The sequence below is a fragment of the Lepidochelys kempii genome, chromosome 10, assembly GCF_965140265.1.
Source record: "Lepidochelys kempii isolate rLepKem1 chromosome 10, rLepKem1.hap2, whole genome shotgun sequence".
NCBI classification, from domain to species: Eukaryota; Metazoa; Chordata; order Testudines; family Cheloniidae; genus Lepidochelys; species Lepidochelys kempii.
Window position 1 is genome coordinate 79,063,447 of NC_133265.1, and position 18,618 is coordinate 79,082,064.

At 48.5% G+C, this 18,618-nt stretch overlaps 1 protein-coding gene across 2 annotated transcripts in view; it reads left to right on the forward strand.

Moving 5' to 3' along the window:
• The window catches only part of SLC24A1 (solute carrier family 24 member 1), a 28,141-nt gene that overhangs the window by 3,440 nt on the left and 6,083 nt on the right, over positions 1-18,618 (forward strand). Inside the window, exons 3-10 of one of the 2 annotated variants that reach the window (XM_073304359.1) lie at positions 1,154-2,246; positions 4,585-4,647; positions 5,395-5,503; positions 8,872-8,958; positions 10,924-11,039; positions 15,308-15,508; positions 16,852-16,941; positions 18,171-18,337. In XM_073304359.1, coding sequence (XP_073160460.1) covers positions 1,242-2,246; positions 4,585-4,647; positions 5,395-5,503; positions 8,872-8,958; positions 10,924-11,039; positions 15,308-15,508; positions 16,852-16,941; positions 18,171-18,337 — 1,838 coding nt within the window. In that variant the 5' untranslated portion in view covers positions 1,154-1,241. Of the gene's footprint in view, positions 1-898; positions 2,247-4,584; positions 4,648-5,394; positions 5,504-8,871; positions 8,959-10,923; positions 11,040-15,307; positions 15,509-16,851; positions 16,942-18,170; positions 18,338-18,618 lie in introns of those variants that run through there. The other variant, XM_073304361.1, reaches the window with a different exon arrangement.

Below are 18,618 nucleotides of genomic sequence, written 5' to 3' on the forward strand. Positions count from 1 at the left end.
CATTACTGGAGTCTCTGAGCACCTCCCAAGTATTTAAAACAGAGATAGCAACATCTGTACCTGCCCCTTCCTTTCCCCTAGTTAGAAATCTAAATTGATTAGCTTATGGAGTTTTAAATATGTGAGTACATGTGCTTGAAGAATAACTTAGTGAATGGCTTAGAATTGTGTTCTATTTACATCCTCTCCTCATTTAATATAACAATCCTATTCTGAAAACTGTGTTCAAAATAATAGTTTACGATACAATACACCAACTCCAAACTGCAAGGTGAATGTTATTCACCCCCACATCAATGTTTCTGTACTGCCATAGCCCAGGTTCCTGTTGCTTTGGGATTTACACTTTGGCTCCCTCTGTAAGTATGTAAAATGTGCTAATTATGCCCAAACAGACAGTGTGATAACTAGTCCACTTTGCCAGTCCTAATTTGGACAGTAGGTTTGAAGAGGTGTAGCCATAGTAACAAATGAATGCTCAGCACCTTTGTTTTTACTATAGCCAGGCCTTGTCTTCTGCTCTTCTCAAACTGAAAGCAAACATAGAAATCACCTTTTGTTTGGTTTGTATCTCATGAGAGTGCAAACATTGGGAAGCTGTGGAGTGGTACTAGCTGGGAGATATTAGAGCAATTACCAGGTACATTTCCAGCAACGTGTCAAGCTTATGTAGGTAAGTAACTGGCCTGTATGAAGAGTGGATTTAACATGATGGGGTCGTCCTTAGTACTTAATCTTCTATAGTGATTTAGACTGTAAGTAAGCTCCTTGGGGCAGGGACCATGTTGACTTATACGTTTATAAAGCACTGAGCACAGTGCTACAAACTATCAGATGGACCCAAATCAAAACCCAGATCTGAAGAACCCTGAGCTTTGTGAGGTGAAGTGATGGGGGAGAGCAGAATCCAGATACAGAGATAAATGTTGTGGCTGGCTCATCTCCATAATGAGCCAAACCAAAATGCCAGATCTGTACAGCCCCAAACTTTGGGAAATGGGGGGGTTGAAATCTGGATCCAGATCTGAATTTGCCAGTTTAGGCCCATCTTGTATAATGCAAACATAATGCCAGTTAATAATGCGTTGAGTTGAGTTAGGTGACAGTAGATCCTTGCACTACATGTTTCACACCAGAACTTCTTCTTTTGTAGGATTCTACACTTTTTGTAGCATGTAGTTCCGGTCCTGTTGAGATCCCTACATCTAGGAGCAGCAAGAGACTCCTAATGATAGGTGTAAATGCAGTTTGGTGACCAGGAGAAGTCTCCATTGGCTCCAGGAACATTGATCAGATTTGTGAGCATTTGGGAAATGCATTTACCACTGAGGAGAAGGCTTCAGAGGAACTGGGTTCTTTTCCTACTGTCCATGGTATTGGCTTTTTCCATCTATCAGCTTCTCTGTGGCCCTAAAATTCGTTCAGCACCTTGGACAGCATCTCAGCCTGAGGACCAAGTGAAAGTGACCACCAGGGACCTTTCCAGCAACAAGGCCGCTGCAGTGGACAATGGGACAACAGTATCCAAGATAAGGCATTGTGTATATGTGGACCCTACACCAACTGTGCCCATCACATCATCAGTAAATGCAACCCCACCCCTAGGAAGTGTCAATCTGAGCCACCTGGATGAAGAGGGAAGTTACCCAACACCACCCTCCCATGGAGAATACCCTCAAGACCTTTTTAGCTTGGAGGAGCGCAGGAAAGGGTGGGTCATACTTCACATCTTTGGCATGATGTATGTGTTTGTGGCCTTGGCCATAGTGTGTGATGAATATTTTGTCCCCGCCTTGGATGTAATCACGGAGAAGTTGCAAATCTCCGATGATGTGGCAGGGGCCACCTTCATGGCAGCAGGCGGATCAGCACCAGAACTCTTCACCTCTCTCATAGGTGTCTTCATCTCACATAGCAACGTGGGCATTGGCACCATTGTAGGCTCAGCAGTGTTTAATATTCTTTTTGTCATTGGCACCTGTGCCCTTTTCTCGAGGGAGATACTCCACCTGACCTGGTGGCCCTTGTTTAGAGACGTCTCATTCTACATTCTAGACTTACTGATGCTCATCCTGTTTTTCTTAGACAGCTTCATTGTTTGGTGGGAAAGCATCCTTTTGTTGAGTGCCTACGCCCTCTATGTGCTCACCATGAAATGGAACGTTTACTTAGAACAATGGGTGAAGGAACTGGTGAACAAGACAAGAAGTACTGTGAAGGCGGCCACTTCTGAAGACACAAGGAAGGTTAGTGTCCTCGTTGTTTTGTTGCCTCGTTGGAAATATTTGTTCTCACTTAAAGCACAAAGAAAGGTTGAGTCTCCTTGGCAAAGGGTGCATGGGACCAATCTAATCAATCCCTTCAAAACTACAACTGTTGGTCAAGACAATTGCTTTACTTACTGATGATTGTTAAAAGGTGAGGGAACGTAATCTAAATATTAGGAAGTGAGGGGGAAATCAAGAAAAAGTCCATAATCCATTCAAAGGGGGCTCAACTGTAGAACAATTCATACTGTATCCATTAGGCGCACCTCTTTCAGAGAGATGTATGGTATTTTCCACTCAGCTGTCATTAGTGGGAACTAGATGATTCAGTCCCATTCACTGCTGGAGATATAGGGCCTACATTAGCAGTCGGGAACCACAGAAGACACACTGGCTTGAAATGAGCATCCTAGGAGCGAACAGGAGCATTTCTTTGGTTGTTTGAATCTGAACAATATAAAGACCACAATCCTTCCCTTTTGCCTGTCAGGCTAGATCAGGAGTGGGCAAACTTTTTGGCCCGAGGGCCACATCTGGATGGGGAAATTGTATGCAGGGCCATGAATATAGGGCTGGGGCAGGGGATTGGGGTGCAGGAGGGAGTGCGGAGTGTGGGAGGGAGCTCTGGGCAGGGGGTTGGGGTGCAGGAGGGGTGCGGGCTCTGGCCTGGTGCCGCTTACCTTGAGCAGCAGCATGCAGCAGGGCTAAGGCAGGCTCCCTGCCTGTCCTGGCCACATGCCACTCCCCGAAGTGGCCAGCATGTCCGGCAGTGGCTCCTCGGGGGCGGGGGCAGGGGCAGGCAGCTCCGCCGGGTGCACTGCCCTTGCCTGCAGGTACCACCCCCAAAGCTCCCATTGGCCGTGGTTCCCTGTTCCTGTCCAATGGGAGCTGCAGGGGGCGGTGCCGGCAGGTGAGGGCAGCGCACGGAGCTCTCTACCCCGCCCCCACCCAGGGGCCGAAGGGACGTGGTGCCGTCCACTTCTGGGAGTGGCGCAGGGCCAGAGCAGGCACAAAGCCTGTCTCAGCCCCAGCTATGCCGCGGGGCTGGCAATCCCACAGGCCGGATGGAAAGCCCTGATGGGCCGGATCTGGCCCATGGGCCATAGTTTGCCCTCCCCTGGGCTAGATGCTGAGCAGTCTAAGCTACTGACTCCTGTGGTATATGAAAACTATGTGTAATTGTGGTATCATCACACCTTTTTTGTGCAGAATGTGAAAAGGAGCAGAGACCAAAGAAAAGGAGGACTTGTGGCACCTTAGAGACGAACCAATTTATTTGAGCATCAGCTTTTGTGAGCTACAGCTCACTTCATCGGAAGCTTATGCTCAAATAAATTGGTTCGTCTCTAAGGTGCCACAAGTCCTCCTTTTCTTTTTGCAAATACAGACTAACACGGCCGCTACTCTGAGACCAAAGAATGATACTGAAAGGGATGAGTGGCGCTGAGAGCGCTCCACGTAAATCAGGAGACATAAGTGCAAATACTGCAGCACAACCTGATCTAATGGGAATCTGAGAAAGTTTTTCTACAGAGTTTTGCCATTTTCTTGAACTGTGGATCTCCAACCCCCTTTTGCTCCCCTAAAAGAAGCTGAAGAAAGGGAGCAAGAGTGGGCTGGAGATCCACAGTTCAAAGGTGGGGAAGTGTGGAGCCAAGGAGCTGCCAGCCCATGAATTATGCTCCCCTCTGAACATGGCAGATTTCCAATAGGAAACTCATGTGTAACATCAGCTGCGTGCATAATCAATACACACACCATGGTCAACAGCAAGAATCAAACCTGGGGTCTTCAGGACCCAAGACACAAGCCTCTGCCCTTTGAACTAAGGGAGAATTCTAGCTGTGAGACAACAGCAGACTGTATAGCTGCTGGAACCAGCCATGAGCAAGAAATGTGATCCCAGACTCCATGTGTGGAAAGCAACGCTGCACAGTGCAGGATTAACCCCCTCTGCACCTGCTCTCCCTCTCAGCAGATGGGTAAGGCATAGATGCTGGGGACAGAGGCAATGGTTACCCAGCTCCTCAGGAAGCACTGCAGAAGGGGAGGCTATCCTGGGTCTGGCACAAGATCCATACGACTGTGTTTTGTCTTGCTCACAGATCCTGGGGATCTATAGGGTTTCCAGGCCACTCCGCCTACCCCTCTATGTGGCTACGAGATCCTCCCCACTGAGGCAAGTGTGTGACTCCAGTTCTGTGAGCAAACCTCATAGGCAGAGATCTGTAGACACTTCCTTGCAAGGGCAGCGTCCGTGCAGGTTGATGAAGAACGAATGGCATTCCCACAATTTTATATTCTTGTTTCCATGCAGCAAGGCAATGGGTCAGTTGCAAGGGGTGGAGCAAAGCACTCAGATGACAGCAAGAGACCAGAGGTAGGTGGATATAATAGTCTGTGCAACACTATATGGATCTGGAGTTATTGCAACTGGAACCAGCTCTGAATTTAAATAGATACACCAGGCAGAAACCGTTATGTTGGTCAGCAAAGGAAAGGGCACAAACGCCTTTCAGAACGTGTCCTCTTCTCGGTGTAAGGAAATATGAATCAAATTCTGCCTTTGTGAACAGGAGCAGCCATGGCCATTGAGCAAATGGAAGCGGAGGCAGAAACTGGCTTGTCTCAGGATAGGCCAATGCTGTAATCTGATGCTACTCTCGGGGATACTGTGAACTTGATCAGAGGGGCAGGCTTAGTCAGAGTAACGTGGATGATTCTCAGTCTACTTCCCAGCAGACAAATGCCCACAACAGATAAACCACCATAACTGGACTAAGGCCCCAAGCCGGCCAACAGCTTAAGCATGTGCTCAACTTTAAGCATATGCTTTGCTGGATCAGGGCCTAACTTAGGACCCTCCTTGTTGGCAGTCTCTGCAGAGAGGCCATGGATAGGCTATGGAGACTGACCTCCTCTTTCTTCCCTGGAGCTGGCTGAAACACGGTAGTGAGGCAGGGATGGGAAACTTGCACTGCTGCTCCCTGTCCTGGCCCTGTTGATTGACTTGGAGACATCAGCCTCCCGGGCGTCAGCACTAAAAGACAGGAATAGTCTGACTGTGGGCAAATAGCCAGGTGGCCTGGGATTAACGGCCGTGTTGTACATTCACCCTGTTCTACAGCTCGTGCCACCCTTCCAGCGGGGAGGCAGCGCCGCGTCTCTACACAACAGCCACCTGCGCACCACGATCTGCCAGCTCATGATCCACACCCTGGACCCCCTGGCCGAAGGTGAGCTAACGCCCCACCTCCGTGTGATTCGACACTCAGTTCTGTGGCCGGGGTGCAGGCAAAGCTCATAGCGATAGACACAGGATCAGGTCCTAGGCTGGTGAAAATCAGCACAGCTCCGTCGAAATCAGTTCGGCTGTTCCAGTTTACAGCAGCTGAGAAGCTGATCCACAGCAGTGTGTGCATATAATTATTTCAGAATGGGAGTACTTTCCAAAGGTCAGTCCTCTCTCCAGTCAAGGGCCCTGTGCCTGGAGGAAATGGCACTCCATTTCTGATGTGCTGTGGGAGCTGTTATTACAGCAACAAAAACCACCCAGACTCATTAAACATACCTGGGAAGAGGCAAGCAAAGACAAATTCAGCAGATCTGGTTTTGCCGTGGCGCTGAACCGTTTCCCCAGCAGCTGAAGGATGACTGGCCACATAAAAACATGCACCTTTCCGAGCTGATGTTTAATGGCGCTGTGAATTTGTAGCCAGATGTTTTCTTTTCACCGGGCTACAAAATAAGCAATGTAGAGATTGCTGAGGGTAAATCTGACATCAGTGTGCTTTGGAAGGCAAAGCGCTCTGACCTTGGTAACACACAACTCTTAAAATTACAACCCTAACCTGAGGCCTTCGGTTCTTACTGAGGTCAACTTGCTTCCAACCGGCATACAATAGCTGGTGTTTCCCATATGATGCCAGCTGCTCCTCTTATGCTGAGGAAGTGGCACCATAGTTCCCCAGGATTCCCAGTGGCTGTAGGCATGCTTTCAAAATGCTAATTAAAGCACCAGCTAATTTTGCCTTTAATATATAATTGCAGCTATCTGGTAGGTATAACAAAGTACCATTTCTGATAGTGTTCCATGAAGTTCACACATCAAGTAAATTCTTATCTTAATACTAACACCCACTTTTGATCCAGGGTTAATTAAGTAAAGGGATGTACACAATGTAAATTGATGGCAATCAATAGGTTACAGATAAGTGAAGACAATAGCATTCACATTTCCCTTGACCCATATGAACACTCCAGTGAATTAGTACACTTAACATTCCTTTGATGCATCCGATGAAGTGAGCTGTAGCTCACGAAAGCTTATGCTCAAATAAATTGGTTCGTCTCTAAGGTGCCACAAGTCCTTCTGTTCTTATTCCTTTGATAGTCACACATAAGTTAATTGGCCTGTTGCTCTGACCTGAGCTGGTCTGTCAGAGTCACAGGCACTATAGAAAAAAAAAACGTATCTAAACAGATTAAACTAGCAATTGAAGAGAAACAGATCAACAGTGACTTCAGGGGGGTTTCCTCTTGTTACACCAAAGTTGCATTTGGCCCCATGGGCGTTACAGCCAGGCAGGAGGCGGAAGATTCAGAACAACACTGGAATCAGGGATACCCGTTCTTTTCAATAGGCTCAGTAGGCCGTGCTGACCTCCTGGCGTGGAGTGCTTGAAGCCAATTCCATAAGAGGAATATACAAGAAATTAACAAACAAACCAGGAGGGCGGGATATCAGACACTGATCTTCCCGTGGTGGTTAGGCTGCTGAAATGCACGTGCAGACACAAGTTACCTGCCATCTTGCATAGCTGATAACTTCTCCATGAGCGAGACAGCTCAGGTTCGTGGGTAATTTGCAAATGATAGTGCCACATGAGCTGCAGGGAAGAGGGAAGCTCTCTCCTGGAATGGAGAAAAGAAGCCATTCTGCAGAGGGTATGTTTATTGCTTCGCTGTAAGAAACCATAGCGTTAGCTATGGTGTGCCTCCCCGTGCCCCAACGCTGCCAGGATAAATGGGGGCAAGGCGGTGGCGGAGCGAGGCTGCTGAATAAGCCAGAGCACTGACAGAAACTTAACCTACAAATACCCTTTCTCCCCGCACCAACCTGCAGTTGACGCAGCCTCCTAGGCCAGCAACAGCCCCCGCCCTTGGAACGCAGGTCAGGAGAATTAATGTCCCACTTTCAAATCACTGAGGCTGATCTCATGCAAACTGGCCAGTGGCCAGTCAGGCCTGAAGCTAATCAGTTTATCTTGGTCGAGAGATGCCCAGCCTGCCCTCACACTCCACTCCTAGAGGGGTCCACAGACTTCGCTCAGGGAGCCAACAGGTTAGTCCCATATAGTGCTGGGGCATGGCTGCCCTGATCCACCCCTCTGCAATGCAAGTGCTTTATCTCCCACTCGCAGCTGGGAGAGCATCAGGGAGACAGGGTGGTCTAGTAGTTAGAGAGCGAGCCTGGGCATTCGCCACAGCACCCAGCTGTTTGCATCTGTGCACAGCAATGGGGGAGCTCTGCCTTGGAGCATTCCATACCCACTCTGCACATGGTTAAATGACACTACAAGGGGTAAGGCCGCAGGGAGTCTGGCTCTGAGCTCTGACTTATCCTTTCCCCCTCTGTACCAGGGGGATGAGAGCTAGAGCTGGTTGGAAAACTAAAAACACGGGGCTGCAATTTTACTCCCCCACCCCCATCCCATTTCTCACTGAAATATCATTTGGCTAAATATGCCCCCACCAACTCTGACATCCAGCTGCCTTTGTCAGGTGCTATGAGATCGTGGCCTGAGACACTAGTGTTGCCTGATTTATGGATTATGTGTTAATTATACTGATTACTTAAGAATCATAGAATATCAGGGTTGGAAGAGACCTCAGGAGGTCATCTAGTCCAACCCGCTGCTCAAAGCAGGGCCAATCCCCAACTAAATCATCCCAGTTAACACTCAGATAGGTTCTTGTCTCAAGATCAGGCCCAGTATTCTTAAAGTTACTGTTCAGCCTGGAACCCCAATGTGCACAGCTGTAACTCTCACATTTAGGAAACCCTTCTGTATCTGTGATCGTTTTATTAATACCGTGAGCAAAGTCACAAACACTGTAACCCTGCCACGTAACTAGAAATAATACAGGACAAGCATGCGAGCAGCCCTCTCCTCACACCATCCCCTGCAGAACAACCTGAAATGTTAATCAGTCACCTCCACACTCAAAACCTCTCACCTGAACTTAGTGGTGCTTTCAACCCAGGCTTGCTGGCCCATCCTGGGATCTAGGCTAGATCCCGGGTGCTGCTCTTGCTAGGGCTAGTAACCTCCCCACTTTGGCAAACCACTCACATGCTGATAGTCCTCCAATGTCTTCCCACAATGCCCCATGTGCCCAGGAGGACAGCCAGGTTCTCACAGGGAAAGAATTATAGAGCAGATCAGCTTGCTGCAAAGAGCCAGCACCACACATGGGGGAGCGCAGTACCAGTGAGCACACAGTAACTCGAGTAGGAGGCTTTGTGGGGTGGCTGCTCACAACTGGGTGGGAGTTAATTCCTTACTCCTGATGATAGGCCTGTCCCTCTTCTTATTCCCAGCAAAGTTTAAAGACAAGCTTGACGTCATGAGCGATTTGGCCACGGGCAAACTAGGCTCTCAAGTCAGACAAGGAGTGAAACCGGAAGGTGAGCTCAAGGCAAGCTGCGCCATTTGCCTGTAGCGTCCTTTTGCTTTGCACTGTACTTGCTCACCCCACCAGCACTGCAGATCTGGGACGGCCCACGAAATGTAGCCAGGCAACACAAATTCCTACTCCGCGAGCACTGATCACATGCAGCTGTCTGTGCAAAAGCAGCTGCAAACGCTCGGGATATATACTGGCACCAAGAGCTGGCAATCAAGTTAGTTCCTGCAGAGGCCTGGGAGTACGTTAGTTAAATAAGCATCCAACTGGAAATGACCAGGATGCGACGGGCTATTCAATCAGAAGGGAGGATTGCGCCATTACATTCAGCAGCTGGGTGCTGATGCGTCACTAAGACAACAGGGGGGCTGCAAAGGGGATTTGTTCTTTAAAACAAACATAAGAGCCTGAGCCTGGGAGCTGGGTCTGACTCCTCGCCTGGAATGTGGCAGGGTGACTGTGCGACTGTCTTCTGAATAGCTGCTGGCTTTATCTATTTCAGTAGCAATTCATAGGCTGCTTGAGCTAGCACTTGTAGAGGTGGTAGCTGTCCCGCGCTGCAACATGGATCTATGCTATTCGTGGGGCTGGAGCCATCTGAAAGTGGATGGGTAAAATTCGCACTGAAGTGCCCATCTTTGCAGGCATGGTGCTATACCACTGGAGTGCCCTGACCATGTAATAACATAGTTTGGACTTGCCTGTGTAGATGGGACCAAGCTGTGGTAAAGCCCTAGATAAAGATCTGGGGGTATATCCTCAGCTGGAGCAAATTTTCATAGTTCCACTGACTTCAGTAGAGCCACCACTATTTACCCCAGGTGAGGATCTGCCCCCTGGAGGATCTTTCTTGTATAGATGGGGCGAGGTGACATCCTAGCCAAGTTACCACACTGTGCTATACCCTCAGGCCAGACGTTTTCGAAGTCCCACTTCTGCGCATCTCGTTATGCAACCCCCAAATGGAACATGCCAAGGACAGCTTCTGAAAACCTGACCTCACATTTGTGCAAGGCTGTAAAAACAGGATCACTAAAATCATTATAAGGGAGTTAGGTTCAGCCTGTACAGCTCAGGCAAAACCATCCTACAATACTAGTCTAGGTATGATTCTGTTTGAACATGATCCCCTGACCCAGCAGATTTGGCTATATAGATGGGCCCAGAACATATTCGCTAAGCCACATTACAGCAGCATGTCAAGGTCCCATTCTCTCTGACTCAATGCCTGTCTTCCCACCACTGTGCAATATCCATGTTCCAGCACTGTTCTGAGCGGCTGTTTGTAGGTTTCTCTCGCTTTCAGTAACATGGGTTAATGACATTCCTGGAGGGACCAGCACAGAGGAGTTCTGGGGATTTTTTCCTTTGTTATCGGGTGTCAGCACTTTTCTCTTTGGACATGTGCCAGGTGATTAGGGATTAAAGCCTGGCAGCCAGAACAGTCGTTTCTGAGAAACCTTGAACAATGCCAGACCCTAGAGAATGCCCCTGTCATGGTGGAAAGAAGGAAGCAGAGCCCTGCATCCTGCCTGGTTGTTGAGGCTGGCTTTAATAGAATTCTCAAACTCTGCTCCGTGACACATGTCCGCTAGCAATCAGCCAATCAGCACTCCCTCCCCTCGCTATGCGTGCTTTTAGCCGCACGGGTATTACAGAAGTGATGCCCCAGCACAAAGAGGTGAGGCAAAGCTGCTATAAAAACCTTACATCCAAGGTTAGTGGGCCTGATCGTGACCTGCTTTTGCTGGCCACACTGTATAACTGGGGTGTATCTGTAGGATAATCAGAGGAAACAAACAGATTGACCTTCCAACCCTTCAGAAAGAGCTTGCTCTGCACTACTCCAGTTTATGGGGTTGGAAACGTAAATGTTTTGCACTCTCAAGCTCCCTGCTGATAAGGGGGGAGGTCATCTCTAACTGCTTGCATCGCTGGGCCCAGCTCTCTCTCTCATCCTTTCAAGCAGAGAACAAAGCAGAAGCAGAATTAGCAACCATTGTTCAAGCCACACCTGTCAGCGACTCCAACCTCAGCGCGGTGGAGGATGAACACAGTGTGGACAAACCCCATGGCGGGCAGGTACTGTGAACTGGAGCCACATGGAACAAGAGCTCAGCCCAGGCCAAAACCTCAGAGTCATGTCCGGTGAAAGAGGGCACAGCCCAGCTCAAGTAATTAGCCACTCTAAATAGAATCATAGAATCATAGAATATCAGGGTTGGAAGGGACCCCAGAAGGTCATCTAGTCCAACCCCCTGCTCGAAGCAGGACCAATTCCCAGTTAAATCATCCCAGCCAGGGCTCTGTCAAGCCTGACCTTAAAAACCTCTAAGGAAGGAGATTCTACCACCTCCCTAGGTAACGCATTCCAGTGTTTCACCACCCTCTTAGTGAAAAAGTTTTTCCTAATATCCAATCTAAACCTCCCCCACTGCAACTTGAGACCATTACTCCTCGTTCTGTCATCTGCTACCATTGAGAACAGTCTAGAGCCATCCTCTTTGGAACCCCCTTTCAGGTAGTTGAAAGCAGCTATCAAATCCCCCCTCATTCTTCTCTTCTGCAGGCTAAACAATCCCAGCTCCCTCAGCCTCTCCTCATAAGTCATGTGTTCCAGACCCCTAATCATTTTTGTTGCCCTTCGCTGGACTCTCTCCAATTTATCCACATCCTTCTTGTAGTGTGGGGCCCAAAACTGGACACAGTACTCCAGATGAGGCCTTACCAATGTCGAATAGAGGGGAACGATCACGTCCCTCGATCTGCTCGCTATGCCCCTACTTATACATCCCAAAATGCCATTGGCCTTCTTGGCAACAAGGGCACACTGCTGACTCATATCCAGCTTCTCATCCACTGTCACCCCTAGGTCCTTTTCCGCAGAACTGCTGCCTAGCCATTCGGTCCCTAGTCTGTAGCTGTGCATTGGGTTCTTCCGTCCTAAGTGCAGGACCCTGCACTTATCCTTATTGAACCTCATCAGATTTCTTTTGGCCCAATCCTCCAATTTGTCTAGGTCCTTCTGTATCCTATCCCTCCCCTCCAGCGTATCTACCACTCCTCCCAGTTTAGTATCATCCGCAAATTTGCTGAGAGTGCAATCCACACCATCCTCCAGATCATTTATGAAGATATTGAACAAAACCGGCCCCAGGACCGACCCTTGGGGCACTCCACTTGACACCGGCTGCCAACTAGACATGGAGCCATTGATCACTACCTGTTGAGCCCGACAATCTAGCCAACTTTCTACCCACCTTATAGTGCATTCATCCAGCCCATACTTCCTTAACTTGCTGACAAGAATACTGTGGGAGACCGTGTCAAAAGCTTTGCTAAAGTCAAGAAACAATACATCCACTGCTTTCCCTTCATCCACAGAACCAGTAATCTCATCATAAAAGGCAATTAGATTAGTCAGGCATGACCTTCCCTTGGTGAATCCATGCTGGCTGTTCCTGATCACTTTCCTCTCATGCAAGTGCTTCAGGATTGATTCTTTGAGGACCTGCTCCATGATTTTTCCAGGGACTGAGGTGAGGCTGACTGGCCTGTAGTTCCCAGGATCCTCCTTCTTCCCTTTTTTAAAGATTGGCACTACATTAGCCTTTTTCCAGTCATCCGGGACTTCCCCGGTTCGCCACGAGTTTTCAAAGATAATGGCCAATGGCTCTGCAATCACAGCCGCCAATTCCTTCAGCACTCTCGGATGCAACTCGTCCGGCCCCATGGACTTGTGCACGTCCAGCTTTTCTAAATAGTCCCTAACTACCTCTATCTCCACAGAGGGCTGGCCGTCTCTTCCCCATTTTGTGATGCCCAGCGCAGCAGTCTGGGAGCTGACCTTGTTAGTGAAAACAGAGGCAAAAAAAGCATTGAGTACATTAGCTTTTTCCACATCCTCTGTCACTAGGTTGCCTCCCTCATTCAGTAAGGGGCCCACACTTTCCTTGGGCTTTCTTCTTGTTGCCAACATACCTGAAGAAACCCTTCTTGTTACTCTTGACATCTCTGGCTAGCTGCAGCTCCAGGTGCGATTTGGCCCTCCTGATATCATTCCTACATGCCCGAGCAATATTTTTATACTCTTCCCTGGTCATATGTCCAACCTTCCACTTCTTGTAAGCTTCTTTTTTATGTTTAAGATCCGCTAGGATTTCACCATTAAGCCAAGCTGGTCGCCTGCCATATTTACTATTCTTTCGACACATCGGGATGGTTTGTCCCTGTAACCTCAACAGGGATTCCTTGAAATACAGCCAGCTCTCCTGGACTCCTTTCCCCTTCAAGTTAGTCCCCCAGGGGATCCTGGCCATCCGTTCCCTGAGGGAGTCGAAGTCTGCTTTTCTGAAGTCCAGGGTCCGTATCCTGCTGCTTACCTTTCTTCCCTGCGTCAGGATCCTGAACTCAACCAACTCATGGTCACTGCCTCCCAGATTCCCATCCACTTTTGCTTCCCCCACTAATTCTACCCGGTTTGTGAGCAGCAGGTCAAGAAAAGCGCCCCCCCCTAGTTGGCTCCTCTAGCACTTGCGCCAGGAAATTGTCCCCTACGCTTTCCAAAAACTTCCTGGATTGTCTATGCACCGCTGTATTGCTCTCCCAGCAGATATCAGGAAAATTAAAGTCACCCATGAGAATCAGGGCATGCGATCTAGTAGCTTCCGTGAGCTGCCGGAAGAAAGCCTCATCTACCAAATCCCCCTGGTCCGGTGGTCTATAGCAGACTCCCACCACTACATCACTCTTGTTGCACACACTTCTAAACTTAATCCAGAGACACTCAGGTTTTTCTGCAGTTTCGTACCGGAGCTCTGAGCAGTCATACTGCTCCCTTACATACAGTGCTACTCCCCCACCTTTTCTGCTCTGCCTGTCCTTCCTGAACAGTTTATAACCATCCATGACAGTACTCCAGTCATGTGAGTTATCCCACCAAGTCTCTGTTATTCCAATCACGTCATAGTTCCTTGACATCACCAGGACCTCCAGTTCTCCCTGCTTGTTTCCAAGGCTTTGTGCATTTGTATATAAGCACTTGAGATAACCTGTTGATCGCCCCTCATTCCCAGTATGAGGCAGGAGCCCTCCCCTCACAGACATTCCTGCCTGTGCTTCCTCCCGGTATCCCGCTTTCCCACTTACCTCAGGGCTTTGGTCTCCTTCCCCCGGTGAACCTAGTTTAAAGCCCTCCTCACTGCTGGCAAAGATGCTCTTCCCTCTCTTCGTAAGATGGAGCCCATCTCTGCCCAGCACTCCTCCTTCATGGAACACCATCCCATGGTCAAAGAATCCAAAGCCTTCTCTCCGACACCACCTGCGTAGCCATTCGTTGACTTCCACGATTCGACGGTCCCTACCTAGGCCTTTTCCTTCCACAGGGAGGATGGACGAGAACACCACTTGCGCCTCCAACTCCTTTATCCTTCTTCCTAGAGCCACATAGTCCGCAGTGATCCGCTCAAGGTCATTCTTGGCAGTATCATTGGTGCCCACGTGGAGAAGCAGGAAGGGGTAGTGATCCGAGGGCTTGATGAGTCTCAGCAGTCTCTCCGTCACATCGCGAATCTTAGCCCCTTCCTTGTAGTAACAAGCTAGCTTGAGTGGCAACAGAGAGAGCAAACACAAGTAACTAGTTAGATCCAGTCAGCTAAGACTGCAAAATGCTCCTTCTAGTCAAATCCAGGCTCAGAGGTCCTACAGCACCAGACTGTGGTTGCCTCACGTAGTGTACTGCTTTACTCCTCAAGCTGTCCCATTGATTTCAGTGAGACTGCTCAAGGAGTAAGTGACTCCGCAGTGGAAATGAGGCTATCACAACCTGTGTAAATTGGTTAGGGCAAAGACCGTGTCATCCTCCGTGGCAGTTCTTTTTGTTCTAATATGATTTGCCCTAACCCAGGGAAGGGACAGTGGCCCCTTTAAGGAGATGAGGATATTTTGTGGTGTTGATGACCTGGTGGTTTTAAAGCCAGGTAACATGTATTGTGTGTGTGTGTCCAGTGCCCAACACAACGGGGTCCCGATCCATGACCAGGGCCTCTGGGCACTACTGCAATACATACACTTAAGATATTCAGGAGTCTGACTGCAGCCTCTCTGGGCACCTGCACTGAGAGGGGGTCATTCACAACGTGGTCACGTAATAGTGACCTGGGGGACGGACTGTTCTGCAAATATGTACAAGCGGGATAATCAAAAACAAGATCTCTGCCCTGGGGGACAGGAACACACTGAGCCAGCCTCGGCTGTGTGTGTACGCGCACACGCACGTGTGGAGCCGTCAATGTAGATTTCTAGTTGTTTCAAAATGTGTGTGGGGGTGTGTGTGTGTTTTTGGTTTACAGCGCTCTCTGGATATAGAAGGCAGCAGCTCTGAGGAGGAGGAAGATTGTGATGATGAGAGTGAGGATGAAGATGAGGACGAAGAAAATGACGAGCCATTATCCCTCAAATGGCCAGAGACCAGGAGAAAACAAGCGATTTACCTTTTCCTCCTGCCCATTGTGTTCCCTCTCTGGCTCACAGTGCCCGATGTTAGGAACCCAGTAAGATTTTACTTTCTTTATGCCACTGCGATGGATAACTAAACTCTAGCTTTATTAGCAACAGAGCCACGGGGTTTCTGTTTTCCCCATGGATAGCTAGGGCCTCTATGTACCTACTTCCCACTGATGGTAGTGGGAGCTGGAGCCCCAGTTCTGGGACTGGGGTTGCTTTCAAAGGCAAGAAGTAACTGAAAGCAGGTATTCTTCTCTACCTTGCCCTGAATTTTACAAGGCAAAACCAGCAGGCAATGGCTAATGCTGAGTAGCAGAGACTCCTCTAGGAAACCGCGGAGGCTGTGTCAGTCCCAGATTTGGTAGGACAGAAACCACCACTGCAGATGGTACTCTCAGCTAGCAGTGGCAGAAGAGAGGCTAACAACAGAACGAGCTCGGAGCCTGAGCTCCCCTCTGTCCTCGCCAGGGCATCGGTCCGTGTTGTGTGGGAGGCAGATCGGCAGGGAAGCGTGGGCTGCTTCGCACTGCCGCTGCGTTCATTATACCTGCTCAGAGCTAGAAAACGTCACTCCCCACGTCAGCACTTTTTTTTTTTTTAAGAAAGAAATAAACAAAAATTGTTTCTGTGCCTGTGTAGGACTGGCCATAGAGCTCGTTAACCGGTAGGAGACTGAATTACTCCATACTGCTGCTCTCTAGATCCATGGCATTTCATTGGCAGCAGGTAGTCATTGCACCTAGCGGCACTGGTTACATCAGATATTTCTCTACCACTGCGGTTCTCAGACTTCACTGCACCACGACCCCCTTCTGACAACAAAAATTACTACACCACCCCAGGAGCCCGCCCGAACCCCACCACCCCAGCTGCGGGGGGGGCCAAAGCCAAAACCCGTGCCCCGCCGCCCTTGGCAGGGTGCGGGCAAAGCTGAAGCCCAAGGGCTTCAACCCCAGGCAGGGAGCCTGTAACCTGAGCCCCACTGCCCAGGGCTGAAGCCCTTGGGCTTGGGCCTCAGGCAGTCGGGGTCGGGCTCGGGAACCGCTGCTCTACTACATGGCTGCAGGCCGTTAGCAATGAGGGTGAAGTCTGCCCACTGAACAGGCACATGACAGGATGCAAGAGCCTCTGCAAAAAATACTGGCAGTGGCATGAAACGCAATAAAATAGCGTGGAGTGGAAACTAAGCACGGTGAAGCTTGTTTTAAGCGACCACCTAAGGTATCAAGAAAAACTCGGCACTTAGAGGTGTGAAAAATCAAACAAAATGATACCAGAGACTATAGGGCCATGTTAAAATAAGACTATGAGGTGAAGTGATGGAGGGTGAATAGGGCTGTTGGAAAGGTCAGAACCCTAATTGTTTTCTTTTCAAACTTGCTTTGAACAGAGGTCTAGAAACTTCTTTGCCATCACATTTCTAGGAGCCATCGTCTGGATTGCAGCATTCTCCTACCTCATGGTGTGGTGGGCACATCAGGTAAGAGGTTCTCTTTCTCCCTAAAAACAAAGAGTGGTTCAAAAAACAAGTCGAGGGGGGAAAATGCCCTACTGTGGCAGACACATTTGACCTGGTCTACACCCTACAAATTAAATAGACCAAGCTACATGGCTCAGGCCTGTGAAAAATTTTGCAGCCCGTATGATATAATTAGGTCAGCCTAAGAATTGTTCCACGGACCTAGCTTCCAGCTCTTGGAGAGGCGGAGGACAGTGACGGAAGAACTCTTTCCGTCGATGTAGGAACCGTCTATATTACAGGGGCAGCAGCACAGATGTTACCCTTTGTTTTCAATGACTTTACAGCTGCTGCCATCCAATTAACACGAGACATTTTGTTCTGGAAGAACCCAAGTGAGAATGTTCAATCCCGTCCTTTTTCATTTGACAAAGATTAATTTCCCCACCCCAGTTTCTAAGGGAATTTGTGCATCAGTGGAAGAAATGTCGTCAAGCTGACAATTATCTTAATAGTCTTTTTATCAATGCATGTTTCGATGGGGGGATATAAGTGTTTTATCCTTCTCTAATTAAATTTCTAATAATATAGGGTCTGATATAGCATGGTGCTCAGTGCCCTCAGGCCTCTGGCCTTAATATCAATTTGCTATTCAAGGGGAGGCGAAGGTACTCGGCCCCTTGCAGGATTGGGGCCTACAATTTGTATTTGGTGACATATTGTACGCCTATCTTATAGTTAATCAAACCACGAATCAGCAGAAATTGTGGACACCGAACCACAGTAGAGATCTCAGCAAATGGGATTGTGCGTCCAACTAGGCAGACCACTCAGAGAAAGAACTGATCACGATTTGGGCCAGTTTTAAATTTGGAGAGTAAATAAGACTATGAGTAGAGTAAACTATGAGTAGACTATGAGGAGAGTAAAGCGAACGCCACACCGTCTGGAGACGGTCCAAGACAGACACGTGCTGTGCTGCAACGGAACACGCTCCCACTGGGGCTCGCCTCCGAGGCCCCACTTTGCAGTTAGAAGGGGATAAAGGAAATAGCTTTCCATTAAAGAGAGGGTTTCACATCAAAACAAGCTAGAGAATTAGGCTATCTTGAAAAGCAGAAATAGGCTGCAGCCTTTAAGGGGGTTTCAGATAAAATCACAACCCAAATACAGCACCAAGCCTTCAGGAATGAAAAGGGTTAATTCAATTCTTTGTTTTAAAACTAAGGACCATTGTTGCTGTTTATTAGGTTGGAGAAACCATTGGGATTTCGGAGGAAATTATGGGTTTAACAATCCTGGCAGCAGGGACTTCAATCCCTGACCTCATCACAAGCGTTATTGTTGCACGTAAAGGCCTGGGTGACATGGCTGTCTCCAGCTCTGTGGGCAGCAACATCTTTGATATCACTGTTGGGTAAGTACTAGCCACATGTTAAGAGTCACGTTTGTTTTGAAGTAGAAAATGCTGTATTTCTATTCCAGTCTAAATCTGACTCGTTACTTTCACGTTGGATAAAAACCAAATTAAAGAACAGCAGGACAGTTAGTTACACACATTCATTTGAACAGATTTCTTTAGTTAACTTGACCCAAAAAGAGAGACTTTATAACTAAAACCCAACGCCAGGTACTGCAGTGTGGGGATAACTCAAGGCTTTTTAAGTGGTGTAAGTTTTTAGTTTAAACGGCTGTATT